Raw genomic sequence first — 22,679 nt, forward strand, 5'->3', positions numbered from 1 at the left:
CTTTGAATTTGCAGCCATAAATTCCGCAAGATGTGATTTGTAGATAAGAAAGGGGTGTCATACGAAGATATTTCATTGTTCATTCTACTTTTACAGGTTTAGAATTAGATCATCATCATCATCTTCTCCGCCACAACTTCAATCTTTTGAACAACTGAATTCACTGATTTAGCGGAAATGTGTAGTTAGGGTTTCTGATCGAATGGGTGGGAGTGAGAGAGACTGCAGCAGGAGTAGTAGTGGTAGTGAGAGATGCTTCGATCACAGCTACAGTCTCAGCGAGTCTGAAACCTCCAGCATCCCTGCCTGCTTCCGTACAGTCACCGATGGGAAGGATGTGGATGACGACGTCATGCTGTGGGAAAAGAAGAAGAAACAACCTGATTCCGATATCTCTGGTTCCAGTTCATCATCTCTATCTCTTCATGTCATTTCATGTGCATTATTATTATTATGCTATTAGCTTTTGCAATCCAACCTTATTAGGGTTGTTGGCGTTGTTGATTGTCTGCTGAGTTGGACAATTCACTGCCTAACCTTAACACATACAAATTTTAAATGGAGGAACCACTATAAAACACACCTCATCCGCAATTTCAAAAGTAATAATTAGACAGTCACATCTGATCGACCCTCTTACTTGACTGACTTTGCACTGTCGCCATTTGAAATCACGGATCCTGTGTGTTTCATAGTGGTTCCCTCGTTTGAAATGGGGCAACACAGAAGAAGAATTGCCCAGTTCACCAGACAAACATTGATATAGTCTGCAACATACTTAGGATTCTAGCCTAGAAACTAAAATGTTTTCATTTCTTTCCTAGAAATCACTGAAGCATGTGAATTTCTTCCGTTTATATATATATATATATATATATATATTAGCACAATGAGACTTAAAACCAAACTCGCAACTGTTGTGTCAATTTTTCATTGGTTTGCAGAGATTGACATGATGAAGGAACGATTTGCTAAGCTTCTTCTTGGTGAAGACATGTCTGGTGGAGGCAAAGGAGTCTGTACAGCCCTAGCAATCTCAAATGCCATTACGAATCTTTCTGGTCAGTGAATTTTCAGTTCTAATGTGCTAAAGCCTAATTTACCTTTGGCTGTACTGTCTTTTTTCTGATTAGTATCTGTTTGTGGTTAAAAAACGTTAGCCTCTGTGTTTGGAGAATTGTGGCGGTTGGAGCCATTGGCGCCACAGAAGAAGGTAATGTGGCAGAGGGAAATGGAATGGCTTTTATCTGTGAGTGATTCCATTGTAGATCTTGTGCCTTCCATACAACAGTTTCCAGGTGGAGGCACGTATGAAGTAATGGTCCCACATCAACGGTCAGACATGCAGATGAATCTTCCAGCTTTGAAGAAGCTTGATGCTATGTTAATTAGTATACTAGATGGATTTTGCAATAAGGAGTTCTGTTATGTTGATCGTGGGATAGTTCTACCTCAAGGTGATGGTTGTGATGCATATCCATCAAATGTTCCATCCGGAAGACCTTCAGTCAGGCAGGAAGAGAAGTGGTGGTTACCTTATCCTAAGGTTCCTACGAAAGGGTTATCAGAGGATGCCAGAAAGAAGTTGCAGCAGTACAGGGACTGTACAAATCAGATACTCAAGGCTGCATTAGCAATAAATGGTAATGTGCTTGCTGAAATGGAGAAACCAAGTGCCTACTTGGAAGCGTTGCCAAAGGTATACTTTCAAGCTGTTGATTTCCCCAAAGTTTTATCTTCAAGTGAATTATAACTTATAAGACATGTTGATCTTTTCTATTGTTGGGATTTGGCCAAATATATCCGTCCATGTCATCTTTTATCTGCCTGAATGTGTATAATATATCTGGTTAGTAGATTTGTAGACACTACTGAATCACGTGCCTACAGCATATGCATCTTAATCTTTGCAAAAATGTATTCATTGAACATTTTCATACAACTTCTGTCACTAATCTCTCTCTCTTCTTTTGGCATTCATGACTTTATTCTCTTTTTTCTGTGGGTTGGAATGTTAGATGCTCTGTTGTTTTTGGCTTTACATGTTAGTCATTTAGCATCATAAATTGCTATACTATGTGGTTTCCTTCTTTAGTTATGCTCTTGTAAAAGACTATTTTATGGTAAATAATTTTCATATTGTTCATTATATGTATATAGTGCAAGAATTGATTTTGTGCCCTTTTTCTAATTCTTTTTTCAATATTAATGCAGAATGGAAAAGAGTGTTTAGGTGAAATCATGTACCGTTTCATAACCGCCGAAAAGTTCTCTCCAGAATGTCTTCTTGATTGCCTAGATTTGTCATCCGAACACCGTACTCTGGAAGTAGCTAATAGGATTGAAGCAACTGTCCATGTATGGAGGATGAAAGAGCATAAAAAGTATCCAAAAAGTAAGCGTTCATCATTGAGTTCAAAGGTTAAAGGCTTAGTTGCTGATGGTGATAAGAACAGTTGCTTATCACAAAGGGCAGAGACCCTGTTACATAGCTTGAGACTTTGTTTTCCTGGCCTTCCACAAACCTCATTGGATATGAGCAAAATTCAATATAACAAGGTATGTAAGTATGTTTGATAGGCGTTTAAATTCGTCTTCTATGCAACCCTTAGTTTTTTGTTGCAAGTGTTTGTCATGTTAGATCGAAGCATGCATATAGTTTAGTATCGATAATTAAATTGCAAATCTGAAATCAGCTGGTTAAATGCATTTTTAAGTGGTTCCAAAGGCACCCAAAGTGCATTTTTAAATGCATAGAACATCTTAATAAGCTTATTTTATAAATAGATTATTATTGAAAGCTTAATTTATGCAATTGTATTTGACAGAGTAATGCTCATAAATTTGGGAAAGTTTCATATGTATACCTCTAGAAATTAACTAAAATATCTTATTTAGCCATTTCATTAAAAACTGTTAAACTATGATCACTCGTCCTATTTCTCAAAACTGTAAAAATTCACATTTATCCATTTTTAACCTTAAATTTTAAAACTCTAAAACATTGCAAAGAATATATGTTTTATGATTTGGTTATTTATCCACTTATTTTAATGCCTGCTTTATACTATTTAATCATGAAAAATAAGTTATAATCATGGTTTATTTTTCTCAAATTTACTCAAACTAACTACCCAAAATTACCATTTTAACCAATTACAAAACCAGCCTCACATGCCCAATTATGCCACCTGCGTTGAGTTGTTTGACATATTTCCTGGTGCAATCTCTCTCTTTTTGTGATTAAATTGTTGTTGGTTACAGGATGTTGGACAGTCGATTCTCGAAAGCTACTCAAGGGTGATGGAGAGTTTGGCATTTAACATAATGGCAAGAATCGATGATGTCATCTTTGTAGACGATACCACCAAACGTTGTGTTGCTACAGAATCTTTATCGATTTTCAACAGAGGTGGTGGCCTTCCTGTTCAAAAGCGAATGGCCCCTAGTCCATTTTCAGTCAAGCATTCACCTTTCTCATCTCCATTTGCCACTCCAACTCTTTGTTCATCTCCACCGGGCCCCACTAACAGCGGCAATCATCTTAAGGCTGCTGACCTGGATATGCCATGGACATATGCTGCAGGGAAAGTACCCGCTAATGCTCCAGAGCGTGATTAAGTCAGTGATTCATAAGGCAGGATGTTTCTTGTTAGTATGAGTAGTAGTTTTTCGTCGTATGTTAGCTTGCATGCTACTAGTTGTTCAAGTTTAACAGTTTGGTATTGGTACTACTAATTACCCTTACTACGGCTTTGTATTATTCTATAGGTAATGTTGTGATTATTTCTATTTACTGTGGTTTCTTTATTGACGACATCCAGAATCAGAACCATCTATGTATGTAATGTATTACACTTGATCGAAGTTTAAATCTCAGCCTCAAACTTCTTTATCAAATAAGCTTGTTTTAGGTTTGAGCAGAGCTTTAACAATGGAAATAGTCATTTTCTAAAACGGTTCACATCAATTTTTGGTTTCCACTTGTTTGTTGATGTTGGCTGATTACTTTCAAGTATAAAAAAAATATCATTTACTACCACATGCATGGCCGTCCAACTCTTCTGAATTCTTCTTATCAACATTTGGACAGCTATAAGAAGAGACTTTGAAATACTAACTAATAAAATGAAGAACAAATTACAGTCTTTGATTACACTGTGTGTATCAGATTGCAACTATTGTCCTTAACCCTCATTAATTACACAAATTATTCATCTTAGGAATGACGATTTCGTTTGTTTTTTTTTTTTTTTAAATGACCAAAATGACTTTTGACTACTTCTATCATGGGAAGATAATGATCTAGAGGTAAGCAACCCAACTATAGGTGTTCTACAAATCAAATTTCGAATATTCAAACTAATCAAATGAATCATTCGAATTTTTGATATTTTAAGCTTGAACTCAATTAGTGCCCATTGAGGTTGAGCTTAATATTAAATAACTGGGCCAAATATGAAGCAAACCGAGTTTGAGTTTGGTAAATTTAGGGGTAGTTGAAGTGAAGTGAATGTGTATAATGAGAAGATAGAGGGAGAATATATTGAGTAAAAGATTAAGAAAAGGTATAAAAGAAAAGAAAAGAAAAGAAAAGAAAAGAGCCTCTGAATTCTCATTTAGTCAAAACCCTGGTTCGTCTTGGCCCCCAATTCAGTTTGTTTGTTCCGAACCAATCAATCATCTGGATATGAAGAAATCAGCAGATAAAAAGGGTGAGAATTGGTAATGGGCGGTATAGTTGAGAAGGAGGTTAATCAGGCGATGATGATGAAGATCTTACAAAATTCAATCTGGCTGCAGCTGAGGCTAATCCTATTCAAAGGAAACACAAAAAAGGTCTCGATTTCAGACGATGGAAACAGACAGTGGACAACGTCAAGTCAAAGGACGCAACTTCCAATCCTCTTCATCTATCTGCAGGTATCGACACTGAGATTGATGCTGAGAATCGTGCCCGGTTGGAAAATATGTCAACTCATGAGATTGCAGAGGCACAGGCTGAGATAATGAGGAAGATGAGTCCTGAATTAATAAAGATATTACAAAAACGAGGGCAAAACAAAATGAAATCTATTACCTCTGCTGCTATTGGCTCCATTGCTGAAAGTAAAAGCAACGAATCAATGAATGATAATGCTCATAGCATGATTATTACAAGCCCAGATCAAATGCAGAAAGAGTTAGAGAATAAAGGCGTGCCAGAAGTCAAGTCATCCGCCACCAGTTTGTGGGATACATGGACCACAAATGTTGAGGCTGCAAGGGATTTGAGATTTTCTTTAGATGGAGATCTTGTAAATGATTATGGTCAGGTATCAGGTACCTATGCTACTTGCACTTGCATTTTCTTATCAGATTATTCTTTATCTGTCATTATACATATTTAATATCTTTCCAGGTAGTGTTGAAAATGCTTCTGAACGTGACTTTCTTCGAACCGATGGAGACCCTGGAGCTCTTGGTTACACCATCAAAGAAGCAATTGCCCTTACTAGAAGTGTGGTTAGTTATATTACTCAATTTATTCCTTTACACACACATACTAAAAATAATTTCTATCTTTTCACTTTGTCTGCCCAAGCAGACTACTTTATTATATTATCTTTTGAACCTTCAATGTAGTTTTAAGTTGTTTCTCAAATTCTTGCAAAATATTCATGCATCATTTGTAATTGAAAAGCTGTCTGTTTGATATTGATACTACAGAGAATAATGGTCTTTTCCATTAACCTTGACATAACAATATGAACCCATAATATTCTTACTTGCTCTCGTGCTATTTGTATATAAGGTTCCTGGACAAAGGGCTCTTGCTTTGCATCTTCTGACATCTGTCCTTTATAAAGCACAAGATAATATTATCAAGAACCAGACAGGGTCGACTTTGAAAGTTGGTAATCATAACAAAAATGTTGACTGGGAGGCTCTTTGGGCTTTTGCTCTAGGCCCAGAACCTGAACTTGCTTTAGCACTCAGGTAAGCTTATGTTCAAGATTTTTTGGAAGGATTCAACCCATAACTTCATATATTTCAATCTAAATATGGATTTTCTTGCCATCTGTCATGAAGTTCAACATAATAATCAAGCCAAATTCATTTTTTTATCATGCTTTTGATTTCATAGAGAATAATATATTGCATATTTAACTTATGTATTGTGACTTGTAGGATGTGTCTTGATGATAACCATAATTCTGTGGTTATCGCTTGTGCAAGAGTCATTCAGCGTGTCCTGAGCTTCAACTTCAATGAACTCTTGTTTGATATCTCTGAGGTAAAGTTACTTACTTTACTCAACTCAGCTTGTCAGTTATGTGTGTCATAATTAATTTCTTACAAGATTCACTTTTTTATTCCAGAAAACAGGAATTTTTGAGAAGAATGTCTGTACAGCTCCCATATTTAGAAGTCGACCGAACATTGATGTTGGTTTTCTTCATGGTGGATTTTGGAAATACAACACCAAACCTTCAAACATTTTTCCTTTTGATAGGATTATCAAAGATGAAGAAGATGCTGAAGATGAACACACAATAAAAGATGACATGGTGGTTGCAACACAAGATATTGCAGCAGGCTTAGTTAGAATGGGAATCCTTCCAAGAATTCGTTATCTGTTGGAGGTAAGAATGATTAAATCACTCTAGTTTGACTTTTTGGTCAAATGTTACAAGACCGATAAATTGTTCTGTATGTTCTCAGTCTGATCCATCAGCAGCTTTGGAAGAAAGTCTAATTTCAATACTCATTGCAATAGCAAGACATTCCCCTACATGTGCAGATGCAATTATGAAGTGTGAGAGGCTAATTCAAGTTATTGTTCACAGGTTCACTACAAAAAACCAAACCGGAGTTGACCTTTTAAAGATAAAATCTGTTATCTTAATGAAGGTATGCACCCATCTACACCATCTTAATGTAATATTTTAAGCAGTTTGGATTAGTTATGAAGCCAAAAATGTTTTCTAAATCTTTTATCTTAAAAGGTACTGGCTCGATTAGAGAGAAAAACGTGTGGGGAGTTTGTGAACAATGGAACTTTCCAGAAGCTGACGTGGCATTTATACCGTTGTGCACTTCCTCAAGATCACTGGATGAATATTGAAACAGAAAAATTCAAACTTCTATCAGCTTTACTTGTTGAACAGTTACGTTTTTGGAAGGTCTGCATTCAATACGGGTGTTGCGTATCTCACTTTTCAGACCTGCTTCCAGCTCTCTGCATCTGGTTAGACATTCCCACATTTGAAAAATTAATGGGAAAAAATATAATTCAAGAATTCACTGCCATCAGTAAGGATTAATCATATCTGGTCCTGGAGGCTTTGACCGGAACACTTCCAAACTTTTACTCTTCACAGAAGGTTGACCAGTCAACAGACGTGCCCACACAGAGACTTGGTGTTGGACGCATGATTGATTTAGCCCTTCAGTGGGTATCTTTGGAAACCGATCCTTATTTATATAGCTTATTATCGTTGTCTGGAAAATGACGGGTTGACTTTGACTTCTGTTTTATGGGTAATATCTGCGGTTTTTCGCTTTCTTTTTGGTGTTCTAAAAAGTGTGGTTCCTGAGGATAACTCCATTTTAAGTGGGAATCTTCCATGGCTACCTGATTTCATCCCAAAGATTGGACTACACTTGATCAAGAATCGTATTTTGAACTTTAACATAAGTGATGTTAATCATGTTGGCTCGTTTCTCGAGTTTCTGTGTCAATATAGACATCAAAGTAATCAAGAAACATCATTAGCCTCTGTATGTTGTCTTAACGGACTGTTAGAGACTGTTATTACAGTTATTAAACTGATAAAGCTAGCTAAAACCAAGGTTAACGATTCATCGATTGACCACCAGAGTTTGAAAAATGCTGATAGTATTCTTACAGATGGTATACTCAAGCGTTCTATACCTAAGATGACAACGTTACTGACAGCTTTCATGAAGTTGACTTCTTCGGGTCAACTCATGCAATCCGTTGAGATGTTTGGTAGAGGTGGTCCTGCACCAGGGGTCGGTGTTGGATGGATGCAAGATTGGTTCTTCAGTTGCTTGAGATCTTGTTGGTTGAGTCTGTTAAAAAGAAAGAAAACCCTACTGTTGAAGAGATAAACCTAAATATGGAAAGATTAAATTGTGCTTTTGGCTTATGTTTACTTGTGGGCCCCATGGATGGATTTATACTGGAAAAAGTGCTGGATATCTTGCTACAACCACAAAATCTCAAATATCTTGATTTTGGTATCCGCCGATCATTAACATTTGGATGGAAGTATACAGAAGAAGAGTACTTAATGTTCAGTGAAAATCTAATTTCTCATTTTAAAAACAGATGGTTGCATGCAAAGAAGTCAAAGTCAAAAGTCAAAACTAGAGACGGTCAACACGGAGCCCCAAAAAAGTTTTCTCTTAACACCATTCAAGAAGACGTTGACCCGTCAGCAAACACTTCTTTGGTAAAGGAATGGGCTCATCAAAGGCTACCACTTCCTGATCATTGGTTTCTCAGTCCAATCTCAACCGTTGACCACACCAAATCGGTCAACCTACCGGTCAAACCTAACTTCCTGGAAGTTTCCAAAAGTGGGCTTTTCTTTATTTTAGGTCTTGAAGCAATATCTAATCACGTTTCTTCTAATTCCTACTCGATCAAGAACGTGCCAGTTATTTGGAAACTGCATGCTTTATCTGTAACATTATTAACCGGGATGGATATTCTTGAAGACGAGAAGACGCGAGACATTTACAGTAATTTACAGGAGTTATACGGGCGGAGTCTTGATAAAAAGTTGTTGGAAGTTGGAGTGACTAATAGTGTTGACCTTTTGAAGTTTGACAAGGAGATACACGACAGTTACTCCACATTTGTAGAAACTTTAGTGGAGAGTTTTGCTGGTGCATCGTATGGTGATTTGTTATTCGGTAGGCAAATTTCAATGTATTTGCATCGTTGTGTTGGAGCTCCAGTTCGACTTGCTGTTTGGAACGCTTTATCAAATATTAGGGCTCTCGAGCTTTTGCCACCACTGGAAAAATGCTTAGCCCGGGAAGCAGGATATCTAGAACCTCTGGAAGTAAGAAATATTTTTTTGTTAACAATCTATTGTTTTATTGAATAAAAATGATTTTCAAGAAGTTGAAAACTTTCATTCCTGTTTTAACTTGGTGGGAAATTTGTTAATTAATAGGACGATGAAATGATTCTGGAAGCATATGTAAAGTCATGGGTTTCTGGTTCTCTAGACAGATCACTAACTAGAAATTTAGTTGCGTTCACATTGGTCGTTCATCATTTATAGTATTTCATCTTTGGTAATCATTCTGGTGACAAAAATTCATTAAGAAATAAATTGGCCAAATCTATCCTTCGTGATTACTCACGAAAATCAGACCATGAGGTATGTTTGTTTGTTTGTTTGATATATCAAAGGTTTCTTTTATTTTGTTTCACAGATATAAAAATCTTATGTTTATTATGATAGGGGATGATTGTAAAACTTACACAATATGAGAAGCCAGCAAGTTATCAAAAACTGGAACAAGCAGAAAACGGGTCATTGCAGGGTTCGGAAATCGCAAGGAGGCTTACAGTATTGAGTGAGGCCTGTGAAGGGAATTCCACACTTTTGAGTGTAGTTGAAAGACTTAAGAAAGTCATCCTGAAAGATTAATAGTTTTCTTGATGAAATGTTGCATGTGGATTTTGTCAAGGGACACTCGGAAAAGATCATGTTGAAACTAAATGCTTGGATGTTTTCAGGTTCCAATGGTTTATGGAAATGTTACAAGAACATTAGAGCCTTGGATTCTTAATTTTCATGGAGAATGGAAGTAATCTGTGATGGTTTATCAGAGATTTGATTATGGGCAAACTGTTTTTCTTGTTTTAAAAACCAAATGAGTAAACTGTGATTTTCGTTCTTGTGGTATGTTAAAATCTACGTTTTTAGTCCGGTAGTTTCAAATTTGTGATCTTTGTCCCCGTGGTTTCTTTTCACTTGCAATTAAACCAGACCTCACTAACCATGTTAAGTCTGATCGTTAAACCCATCAGCATGCCTCTCACGGGAGCAGGGCCGGCCCAGCTGTGTATCAACCCAAGCTAGGGCTTTGGGCCCCAAAATTTAAGGCCCCCATTTTAAATAGAGTTATATATCTAACACATATAAACAAATTACTGTTCTACCGCAATGGTGGTATGTCTCCGTTTTTCTTTGTGATGATGATGGTGACCAAGGTTTGAGTCTCTTACCTCTCAACAGATCCAATATTTTTAAAGCATAAAAATAACAAAATAATCTCTCTATATTTCATCCATCTCTTTTCTATTTCTATTTTTTTAAACTAATCTTAAATTAAACTATGTATTAATTCAATGACTATGTTGTTAAAAAAAATAAACAATAATTTAAGCATATGTTCCTAATTAGTGCTTAAAACTTGTTTCGAGTTTGTAAGGTTAATATTCAGGCATTATCTTATCCAATTTATATTTTCTCGAAATTAAAATGATATAGTTGCATCATAATTTTAAACGTCAATGTTAAAGAAGACCAATATGTGTGTTGTTTTCCACATGATGTTTTTTAGTATTCTCCGATCAAGTTGCATCATGAGTGTTTCAACATATTTAAATTATTGTTGTATTGTTTAAAGAAAAAAATATTATGTACTAGGTTATATAAAATAGAGTATCTAAGAGAATGGAAACTATTTTAGTTAAATATTTAACCTATTCATTTAATTGAATGTGAAGCGAAGTTAATTTTTTTCTTTTTTTTTCTTTTCTTGAAAATTTCAACTCTAAATTTTATAGAAAAGGCCCTTGATTTTTTACTCGCTTTAGGCCACCAAAATTCTTCGGCCGGCCCTGCACGTGAGGGGCAGTTTTGTCCTTTTTCTTCCCATATAAACCTCAACCGTAATTCGCAAGCCCCACACGTGAGGCTTCGGGGTGTATTTGAGGAAAAAAAATGGATAAAACTGTCCCTCATGTGAGGAGCACGCTGATGGGTTTAATGACCAAACTTAACGGGGTTAGTGAGGTCGGGTTATATTGCAGGTGAAATAAAACCACATGTATGAAAATCGCGCATTTAGACAAACCTCAGGAACGGAAATTGCAATTTACTCACACCAAATTGATATCGGTTATCTTGTGATGAATGTTGATGAACATACAAGTTATACAAAATGTGTGTTCATGTTTATTTATAAAATAAACGAATTTTCCGTGGAACAATTCATGAACCCAAAGATGCAATATATCCGCTTGCTTTCTCAAATTTATGTCAAATTAATTTTGGGTTAGGTTACGCTTCACGTACTTTGAGTGTCCTAAATACCTTTAACTTTTCAGATATGATATAGTTGCTGTCCTCAATCAATTCTAACCACTTTGGGCGTTTTTTGTGTTGTACTTTCGGGTTTCTCGGGCCATGTTCGGGTTTTGTCGGGTTGTGTTATTCGGGTTCAAGTATTTGACCTAAAAAAATAAATAAAATGCTAAAATTAAAGCAACATTACCATTTTCAAAATTGTAATCGTAAATATAGATATAAAAAATGATAAAACTACACTCAAATAACACTAACATACAAAAAAAATTATAAAAAAACGCTTGTTTTCAAAGGTTACTTCAAGTTCTTAAATAATTTATGAGTTCTGTAATGATACTCATCCTATATATATATATATATATATAGGAAGGATCAAGAGAGAACTCCATTTTATGGAGAGAACTATTGTTCCCTTATCACGAAGATCCCGATCCTTGTTCAATCCATGGATGAATATCCATATCAACTCCATAAATTGAAATCATCATAATATAATTGAAGAATCGAACCCCATAGATCACGCTGTTCATCTCTATCATGTTGATTGAAGGTCATATTATGTTAGGAATTAGGTTAAAATCGTTATACTAATTTAGATTCAATTCTAATCGTGTTTTGCTGTTGTTTAATCAGAAATCGACTCGTCTGGAAGCATTGTTGCAATTAATGGTGTGATGTCAGTTCAATTGAACGATTCTATGTCAAATACATTTGTTACTGCAACAAACGATGCTGAAGATGCTGAATTAAGCGACTCTGTATCAGAATCTTGTGTCAATCAATCAAGTATTTCACATTCAATGTCATCCGGCGATGGTGCGCCAAGCTATTGCGTCCAAAACGAGAATATTATGCAATGTGTTGGTGTTGAACATCGAGGTAACATATTAACTTTATGTATATGCACACACATGTTATTCAATGTGTATATGTTATATATTGCATATATGTAATATAACATTTTTTTCCCATATTATGCAATACACATGTGTATTATACCTGTTAACACCCCGTCTTACATGTCATGTTATCTAAATGTTAACACTATGTGGCATTTGTTACAATCACATAATGCATATTAACTGTTAATGTATTTATTATGTACGCCTTTGACACGTGTGATGGTGTTACACGGCTTTAAGCGGAATACGCCCGGGTGCAACGTACAGATAACTCATAAGCTCGTAACACTATTAATAGTGACAGTATATTTATTTTATTTCATAATTTCACAAGTACACAAATAGTTTGATAATGAGACAAAAATAACATCACATCTAAATGAAGTAAATATTAATCATTGAAATAATCCTAAGGTATAACTAATTTTCTTGTCCTGTCACTTCATTGTATCAACCTGCAGCACGTTTAAAATAATATATTTTGTCAACAACACATGTTGGTGAGTTTTCATAAGTTTTTGCGTATATAAATATATATAAAATGTGTGATTCAACAATCGTCATGAAATAAACATTCAAACATAATGTAAATGAAATCAAATAGCGTCGTCCTCCCGTTCATTTAGCCGAAGCCGCAGAAGTCGGGGAAATGAGAACCACCTTACGTAAAGAACCGAAGTCGTAACGTTAGACGGCGCATGTACGTCCCGTCGGACCCTCCCACTATGTGCATGCGTTTGCGTAACTTCCACCATAAAAATAGTAAACACGTTGCAAGCAAGTTCACGTATAATCATAAACAATATGCAAGAATAATATTAACATGTACGATAAATGTGAATCGTTTTGTAAATAAGCGCATAACTAACGAAATAAAAACTTGTGACATCCTACACCCCAAAAATATTGAAAGAGTTAAAAAGGGGTAATGAAAAACTCACTTGCTAAGTAAGCGAGTCGAGAGCGAAAAATGCCTTTAAGCGAGTGAACCGACAAAGTTCGGTTCAACGAACGGCCCTAGATAAATAAATAGCTAGGCTTAAAAATAAGTTGCATAAAGAAAATAATTTGGCGAGGACGTTCGGTTTATGACAAAGCAATTTATAAGAATATATATATATATATATATATATATATATATATATATATATATATATTGGGTTTATAAAAAAAAGGCTTTTGGTTATTTTATTTGTTAAGTTAATTTATTTTAGTCTTAGAAAAACAAAAGGGTTATAATAAATATTAATTAATTTAGATGAGTCAAGTTTGTTCCAACCAAACAATTAATTAAGAAAACTAGTTTAACAAGTGGTTCCTTTTTTTGGTCGGACACGAACCCGGTTATTGAGTCGGGTTTGTGAGTAACATAATTTGAAAAATATGAAGTACTATGTTAAAAAAATGTTTGTTCTTGATTATTAGTTTGTAAAAATAAAACTTGACTTTAAAACATAAAATTCATAAACCGAACATAAGCGAGCCGATTATGAAGGATGATATGTCTCCATGAATGTCGTTTGGGTTGCCATCATGGAAACAATCGTTATGCGTAATGATAAAAAATAAACATTACCCGGGGATTGGATCAAAAAGAAAAAGAAAATAATAATTCTTGAGCAATTGTCTTTTGAAAGTCAAATTTGAGACTTGGGAGAAATTGACAAGCTTGAATTATTTTGAGTGTAAATTAGTTGTGCAATGAATGTAGAGAATGAGTGAGCTTTATATAGGCTCAAAATCGTTAATAACAAGGTCAAGTGAGTTAATTTGATGGCTAGTTAAGAGGCTAGTCATAAGACTTGAAATCATGGATTTTAACTAATTGAATGTTTAAACCCATTAAATGTCTTGACTCAATTGATTAAAGAAAGATATTATAATACTTAGGACATCATAAATAACAAAATAACATAAAAAAACATGAACAACATCATGAACATAAATACAAAAATAATTCACCATTTATTAATAATAAAGATCGGAAAGGTGTCGAAATTTAAAATGGGACGGGTTTTTGGGTTTCAAAAATGACGAATGTCACAGGACTCACAACTTTTAGAAATTTCGTCCCGAAATTAAATTAAAAATAAAATAAAGAAAACAACTACTACATGGACTTGTTAAAAGTTTTAATAAATTTTATATATATGTGAAAAAATAAAAATCAATAAATAAACAAAATAATAACACTGATTTTTTAATGACTAAAAAAAACGCCACAAATGGGATGTATGGCAAGGGCACTTATATATAGGATATACCATCGGCGTATCCACCATGCTCTTATCATACTTCATTTGTCCCGTTTCCCAAAATCATTCAAAGTTCCGAGTTATTCCACACAACTGTACTTATTATGTTTACCATGTGAGGACTTTGATAATTACGTGTCGACTCATAATTACCTTTATCGTCGGATGGTCTACATAATCCGTCCCAATATGTGGGTTTTAATATAAATAAATAAATTCTTATATGAAAACTTGAAAATCAAGAAAAATGAACTACAAGGATCAAAACTAACAAAAAATATATAAACAAACCCTTGGGGTTAAGGATTACACGAAAATATTAGGTAAAAATTAATAAATTAAACTATTGAAGTTTAACATAATAAACCTTGTTATTGGGTTTAAAACGAAATAAACAGTGTTATTAAGGTTAAAACGATATAAACGATGTTATTGAGGTTTAAAACAAAATAAACGAAACTATTGAAGTTAAAATGAAATAAACGAATCTCTAGAGTAACACAAAATGATAAACATAATGAATGAAATATTAAAACCATGAACATCGCAATAAATAAATGGAATATTGTGGGTCGAGAATAGCTGGGTGACTAACAACATATAACCAAATAAGTCGATACAACGTTGATTTCAAGAATAAAGAAATTATCAAAATATCAAAATAGATTATTTTTTTTTGGTCAATAATGACACGCTAAACAAGTGAAAATTTCAAATAAAATAAAGTGCCATCATGAATAAATGCAACACTGAGATTATGAATAACAAAGTGAACAGTTGAAACTTCGAGATTGAGTATAACAAAGTAAAACATTGGACTCAAATTGATGAAACATTAAGATCAAGAATAACAAGATGGTTCGATAAAACATTGAGCGGGAAAACAACCAAAACAATTCATGTAGAGTAAATATAAAATGAACATGTGACTTCTACTAGATAGCTATAATCATAGTCCTAGTTATAAATAAACGAATCCGTTTCGAGGTAACCGGTAATGGATAGCCAAAGGTAGAAATACGGTTTCTATTAGATAAATATGTACACAACCATGTTCATAGTCCCAACTACCACTAAATGATTACGTTCATGGGAAATCGGTCATAGATCGCGAGATTGAGATAACAAAAGTAAACCAATTCGACAAAGCGACTACATGTATTATAAATGATGCATGTATTTGTGTGTTTCGTGCTTGAGAGTAAACATGAACGAAAATATGTCAACAATCAATAAAGAACCAAACTCAAATACAAATTTCATAAAAACCTTCGAAGAAATTAGATACATAGTATTATTTCGATTATATCCAGATGGAATTATATAAAAAATGCATGAAGAGGAAGTTAAAGAGAAACAAAACGAAGCTTGCGATCTTGTCTTCTCGAAGGTATGTGGGTTTGAGGTATGAAGGCTAAGGTGAGGGCGGTGCTATAATTTGTTAACTGAAAATCGTTGGCGTTGAGGAAGAGGAGAAGAAAAATGATTTTTAATATTCATTTTAATTCGTGAAAATCGGTTGCAAAACGTGATGCTTTATAATTCAAAGTTATAATTTCTTTATGATAAATGAAAGTCCATAATTAGTATTAAGGCTTGCGAACTTTATGAATTTTTGTTATGTAAAATAAAGGATTCCCTTTTGGTGGTGTCCTATGAAAACTTTAGAGAGAATCGCCAAATAAAATGTCTCGTTTGGAGAGAAATGTTATAGTGATAATATAATAGTCTCATGAACTTAGAACTTGTTTGAAACAAAAGATTTTATTTAAAGATTTCTTTTAACTTTGGAAAAATATTATACATAAAAAAATAATGGTAATAGTAATAATAATAGTGATGATAATAATAATAACATTAATAATAGTATTGATATAATAATAATAAACCATTTGAATTGACTTATAGTATTTTTGAAGAAAATCAACTTGATTAAATACTTGTGAATTAGCTATTTTAAAATAGTCGAGGATTTTTAAATTATAAGTGCAATGTGTTCAAAAAATAACCAATGAATTCGGAAAAACATGTGTGATTTAAAAAAAAATAAAAATAAGTATGTTTGATGAGTATGAAAGGACTAATGTGACACCCGGTAAAATCCCAATCCCTTAAACCAAGTAATCAACCTAAATATTAGGTAATTATGTTATGTGCGCCCTGCGCGAGCGCGCCATGTTAGTCAGCGCGTGCATTTGTTATGTGCGCCCTGCGCGAGCGCGCCATGTTAGTCAGCGCGTGCATTTGTTATATGCGCCATGCGCGAGTGCACCATGTTAAGAACCAGCGTGGGCATATGTTATATGCGCCATACGCGAATGTTTTGGCTTTATGTTTTCATGTACCTTAACGTTATGATGTCTAATGGGTTGACCGTCACGCATGATGCTAAGGCGGGTGCACCCTAAATCGTTTATGCGCGTGCGGAAGGGAACTAACCTCCCCGCATGGCGGGAACATTGAGAGCTAGTTTGTCTGAAGCTCCAAGATGGAATTGACTTCAACATAACTGATCACTATGTTGAAATACCAAGACCACTTGGAGGATCTACAAATGAAACTCAATGTCCCTGACTGCGAGAAGGTTACGTACCTACCCGCAGCAAAGAAACATTCTACACGCAGAATCCTACACGCATAAGGCTGTACGCGCAAGGTTACGCACAAAACACAGTATTTTTCAGAATAAAGGGGATTATTCCCGCCCAAAAGAAAACAGTAACGTGTTTCAGAAAATTTCTACTTTTTACTGTGCACTGGCAAAAGCACACTGTAACATGAACAGTCAACTATCAGCCACCCTACTCTCACCAACCACAGACCTGCATGTCCTGCGAAAATCAGAATCTTTTACCCACTCCTCCACTTTTGAATAAATAATAATACTTTCCATACTTTATCATCATCACACCTAGCTATGAAAAGATTTCAATCCCCTAAAGCAAGGGATTGTGTTCCCTTGAGTTTGCCTATAAATATGTAACCTAAAATTATCACTCAACACACTTCAAACTTCTCTCTTAAAACTGCAAATCTGCTCTGAATCATCTCCCAAGCATCTATTTGATTTTCAATTCCGTTCCTGTTACTAGGTAAGCCGAGATTATAACCTTGAGATCTACTTTCCAACCCTTATATCTTGATCTTAATATAGATTTCTTGTTATTTAATCGTATTCTAGACCTTCGATTCCGAGGCCAACACCAAGAAAACCCGAATCTCGATTAATCCCTTAACAAGAACCTCAGGTGAGTCTCACAGCCCCCATTTCACTATTTTCACTGTTTTTAACCTGTTTTCGGGGCGAGGGACACGTGTTTAAATTACATTTTTATCATGGTATATTTACGAACAATGCAAGCGATTATGTGTTTAACTTATAATTCATTATGGGAAGTTTTCGAGCAATGCAAACAGTTATCTATGGTTTTCGATATGAGTGCGCAAGAACGAGTAAGTGATCACTTTACCATTGGAACTCTAAGGGTAGGGACTGCTGGTTTGATCCACCCACTCGTAGGGGTCGCACCCCTTACTTAGACGAGTGCCTAGTATGGTTAAGGGGCAGTACTATGGGGTCGAGCCCGCTCGTAGAGGTCGCGCCTCTTACTTAGACGAGCGCCTTGTTTTCCGGCACAACGTCCGCGCGTAACCCGCGGGACGGTAATACGTTATTTTAGCTCGTAGTGGCAGCGCCACTTACATAGACGAGCACGGTTTTTCAGAAATGTCCACGCGTAAACCGCGGGACGATAATACATATTTTAGCTCGTAGTGGCAGCGCCACTTACACAGACGAGCGCGTCCTCAGAAATGTTCGCGCGTAACCCGCGGGACGGTTTTATCAGAATTATGTTGTCAGATCTGTTTCAAGATGGTTTTATCAGAATTATGATGCAATATGATTTATCAAGTTACTAAAACTTGTGAACTCACTCAGTTTATACTGATTCAAATGTTTTTACGTGTCTTTCAGGAGATAATTAGGTAGCGCATGGAGTCACACTTAGAGCACCTCACGCTGAACATCTAAACTAGCTTTTTGGAAGATTTTAGTTCTATCCCTTCGATGCGCGTGGTTGTTCCCGCCGCGCATGGGGATATGGCGTGGAAATCTTCAACAGTTTTTATACTTGGATGTTTTTATGTAATTTTTAAACAATGTAATGTATTGTATTAAACATTTCATGCGCAATGAAAATCTTTGAATGTTTGCAATGGCCCGTGCTTAATTATCAATCCCCACTCGCGCGCGCCCGGCTGTTTCCGCCGCTCAGGGCCGGGTGTGACAACTAAGTATTGGCGCAAGGCTAAGAGTGAGCTTGCAGTTTAGGGGACTGCAGTTTAGGGTATTGCATGATTGTTGGTGTGTTTGGGTCAATATAATGTAATAGGCTCGCAACATGAGCATATGGTAAAACATAAGGTGTGGTAAATGGTTGAGTAATGAGTCGTGGAAAGCATTTCGATATTGTGAGGCGGTTGAGTGGTGACGTATAAACGAGGTATACATAGGTTGTGTGTTCCGTGTAGGGCTTTTTTTTTTGTTGGGTTGGCTTTGGGTATATTGGGTTTGTGTTGCGGTTGAGATTGGTTAGGACATAAATTTGGTATTTGTGCTTATTGGTGTGGTTGGTGTTGATGAGTTTTGATGCATTTGGGTCATCATGGCTGGGATAACGACTGCCTATTGCTTGAATATTTAGGTTGTCACTTTACGGGTTGAGTTTCGGCGGCGAAGTCGAGGAAAATGAGAAGACATGCTGCGAAGCGGAAATGATTCGCGTGACATGGGACGTAAATATCAAATTCGAATTACCAACCAAAAGAAACACTACAAGAAACATTCATGAAATCTTAATTACTTCATATAAAAAAATAAAAATAAATAAATAAAGTTACATGAAGCAATATTTGAATTCGAGTATGAAATGCCCATGACCCAACATGAGTTTTCGCAATTCTGTAAGAATTTCATAAATAATATAACTAAAACTGTATCAAATTTGAAATCAGAATATCCATGAACCACGATGGATTTTCGTATCCCAATAAAACTTATATAAACAGTAAAATCGAATTGAAAATTGAGTGTTCATGTATCACCATGATTTTTCAAACTTTCAATTAAAACCATAAAAATAAATGAATATATAACTAAAGAAAAACGAATTGAAAAACTCGACTATTCATGTGTCACCATGACTTTTTGAATTTTCAGTTAAAACCATAATAAATGAATATATAAATAAAGAAAACGAAATGAAACTTGACTATTTATGTATCATCATGATTTTTCGAATTTTCAATTAAATCATAATAATAAATGAATATATAACTAAAGAAAACAAATTGAAAACTCGACTATTCATGTACCACCATGACTTTTCGAATTTTCAATTAAAACCATAATATAAACAATTGAGTCTTTGGAATCATACATTGCATATACCACTATGACTTGTATGCAATTTTTAAGAGTAAGATGAAACCACTTTCTATTCACAAAGGAAAATAATCACGTTTGATAACTTAAATTAGTAGTTCGTATGACGTTTGTTATGGTATATTTTGGCCTAATAAGTTTCAGCACCCTTTCTGAACCCTCCAGGTAAGCAACCAGGTCTCGCGGTTGATTGTGATTTATACGCATTGCTTATCTTAAGTTTAATACTATGGTGTCAAGGATTCGATAAAAAAACAAGTATATCCTTATTCCAGTTACTACATACCCGTCAAGTAAAACCATCATTAATGACAACGAAAAATGAAATATCGAAACACGAATTGTTACATTAAACATCAAAAATTCGTTGAAAAATATAAAAGATTACAAAATTGCTTAAACATAAGCCTTAGAGTTTGTTTGTGAGTAAGTGTACATGCGGCGTGATAAAATATTATAAATATACTTGAAGCATATGAACAATCTTAAAAGATGCGGGCACATAACACATAGAGTATACATGCAATTGGGGCTCTAAAAATAAACTATAACTATACTAGGTCGTTACGTCTAACCACCTATCTTATAGTCACGGCTCTGATACCAATCTGTAACACCCCGGCCTCTCGTACCACCAATATTGTCCGCTTTGCCCCCCGATGGGTTGCTCACCCGGGAATTCACGGCTTTGCTTTGATACCACATGTAACATCCGGCCCCTCGCACCACCAATTTTGTCTGTTCTGCCCACGAAGAGCTCATGGATTTGTTTTTGGTTGCCCAGATGGAGACTTCCCAGGATGTGACAATCGCCAATTCCAGGTTAACCTCGTTAACTCAACTCCGTTAATTCAAACTTTAAGATCGTTGAATCTATAACGCATACTTCATTACATTTAAACTAGGGTTTAAATGACGCTTAACACTTACTACATGTGTAGTAGTCTTTCGGGATTTGCACCGAAACGCAAACGATCGAGGAATAAACGAAGCACACTAAAACACTAATGATGTGATAACTATGTGTTAGGATTATGTGTTATATCATTGTCATGATTATGTGTTATATTATTGTCATGATTATGTGCAAGTTAGGATAGAATGTTCTAGAAAAACAACACTTGAAAGTAGAAGGACTAGAGTGTAACTTGTTTGCTTATAAATATATCCTAAACTAAACCCTAACTTATTATTATTATCCTAAACCTAAATCCCGATCGGCTCTCTCTCCCTCTCTTGATCCACGGCTGCCGTCCACCACCACACACACATACACATCAAATCAAGAGATTAATCCAAGAACTAGGTGCTAGGAAGGTATACTTGATCATCTCTTACCTCTTTGATTGTTTAATTTGATGTTTGATGGGTTATGTGAAAACCCTAAATCGGCCGATTATTGCATGAATATGATTGTTAGGATTCTTGTTAGTTGGATAATAGATTAATAACTAGATTGATATTGATACATGATTGATTGTTGTTCTTGATTTGAATTAAAACACAAACCCTAATCTTGTATGTATGGTGTGATTGATATGCATGGATAGTAGTTATAGTGTCTAGAGGGTTATATGGATGCATGATAGTTCATAGGTTGTGATTATGTTGAGTTTTGATGTGAACAGATTCTGGACAGAATGTATATACGATGTTTAACTGACTATAACGAAGTGTAAACGTGAAAATTGATTGAGATTGTGGGTACTGCAGTAAACTAGGTTGAGTCTAGTTTCTATGAAGTATAAATTCGTAATTTTTGGATAAGTGGAAGTATACTTTTATGATTTTACAAAAACGTGATGCAAAGCTGAGCTGTTAGACCTGCTGTTAGGTTATGTTGTAAATGTTATATCTCATGAACCACGAGACCAATTGGGTTGGTTCCACTTCTGGAAGTTGACTCACTGAGTTAGGAACCAAACCCAAGTGGTCTTGCATTTATTGGATTTTTCGTTTAACGGGAATTGCAAATAACATTCTGATGTGCATGAATCTGACTGATATAAGTTAGCTGTAATGTTTTGATCATTATGAACAATCTATATGGAATAAAAATAAGATAAAAGATGTTCTGGAAACCTAAGATATGTATGCTCCTGTGGTAATTTTTGGTGAATTAATTGAGACGTTATAATGGGTAAACTAGTGCAATCTTTCAAGTAGAAATTCTGTCATAACGAAACTAGCTGCTGAGTTGTATAGGAATGCATGAAATATGATAGTTTTTATATAATTGTTGTATTTTGACCAAAATACCCTTGCGGGGAATAGTTGCTAGTTGATTGCCATGAATTGACCAAGTTGCCCTTATGGGGAATAATGGTTAGTTAGTCTTTGTTTGTTGACCAAAATGCCCTTACGGGAATAATTGCTAATAAGTATGTTATTAATACGTGACACGAAAGTAATTGCTCACTCATGTATCGTATCACAATTGTACTTGTTCAAGTCACACACGATTCACAAACGAAACACGAAACATGTTACGTGCATAGGTATTATGTGCCGAGTCTAGAGACTCGTTAAATGTTCCGCTACTTAGAAAATCTCTTTGTTATTTTAGAACGCTAGAGAGTTTTCTACGACGCGCATCACTTGGTGATCTAGATCGGATATTCTTCGCAAACAGTGAGTTCACTTACCCCACTCTTAAACTGTTTTCAAACGTTTTTCACTTGGGGGAGATAACATACTCCGATAAACATATTTTCAGAGATAAACGCATATG

General features: G+C 35.2%; 1 protein-coding gene and 1 pseudogene across 2 annotated transcripts; both read left to right on the forward strand.

The window, feature by feature from the left end:
• The first annotated feature begins 202 nt into the window (after positions 1–202).
• On the forward strand, positions 203–3,645 carry LOC143604630 (rop guanine nucleotide exchange factor 1-like). Its single transcript, XM_077081048.1, has 5 exons — positions 203–398; positions 945–1,061; positions 1,161–1,699; positions 2,215–2,559; positions 3,265–3,645. The coding sequence occupies exons 1-5, from the start codon at positions 203–205 to the stop codon at positions 3,619–3,621; spliced, it is 1,554 nt and encodes a 517-aa protein (XP_076937163.1). The 3' UTR covers positions 3,622–3,645.
• A 1,045-nt stretch (positions 3,646–4,690) lies between these two features.
• Positions 4,691–9,918, forward strand: LOC143604631 (transcriptional elongation regulator MINIYO-like; annotated as a pseudogene). Its single transcript, XR_013148335.1, has 10 exons — positions 4,691–4,715; positions 4,762–5,322; positions 5,402–5,505; positions 5,795–5,979; positions 6,172–6,277; positions 6,363–6,626; positions 6,706–6,894; positions 6,990–9,080; positions 9,195–9,404; positions 9,489–9,918. The product of XR_013148335.1 is annotated as a transcriptional elongation regulator MINIYO-like (transcript).
• The last annotated feature ends 12,761 nt before the right edge of the window (positions 9,919–22,679 follow it).

This window comes from Bidens hawaiensis, unplaced genomic scaffold, assembly GCF_021521415.1.
Source record: "Bidens hawaiensis isolate Kalapana, Puna unplaced genomic scaffold, B.hawaiensis_p1.1 tig00066026_1, whole genome shotgun sequence".
NCBI classification, from domain to species: Eukaryota; Viridiplantae; Streptophyta; class Magnoliopsida; order Asterales; family Asteraceae; genus Bidens; species Bidens hawaiensis.

Excerpts from the sequence above, each read along its gene's own strand:
- LOC143604630 (XM_077081048.1), top strand. The coding sequence starts at position 203 with ATGGGTGGGAGTGAGAGAGACTGCAGCAGGAGTAGTAGTGGTAGTGAG. Across the intron at positions 1,700-2,214 it reads ACTTGGAAGCGTTGCCAAAG|AATGGAAAAGAGTGTTTAGG; the intron begins GTATACTTTCAA and ends ATATTAATGCAG. Across the intron at positions 2,560-3,264 it reads GCAAAATTCAATATAACAAG|GATGTTGGACAGTCGATTCT; the intron begins GTATGTAAGTAT and ends TGTTGGTTACAG.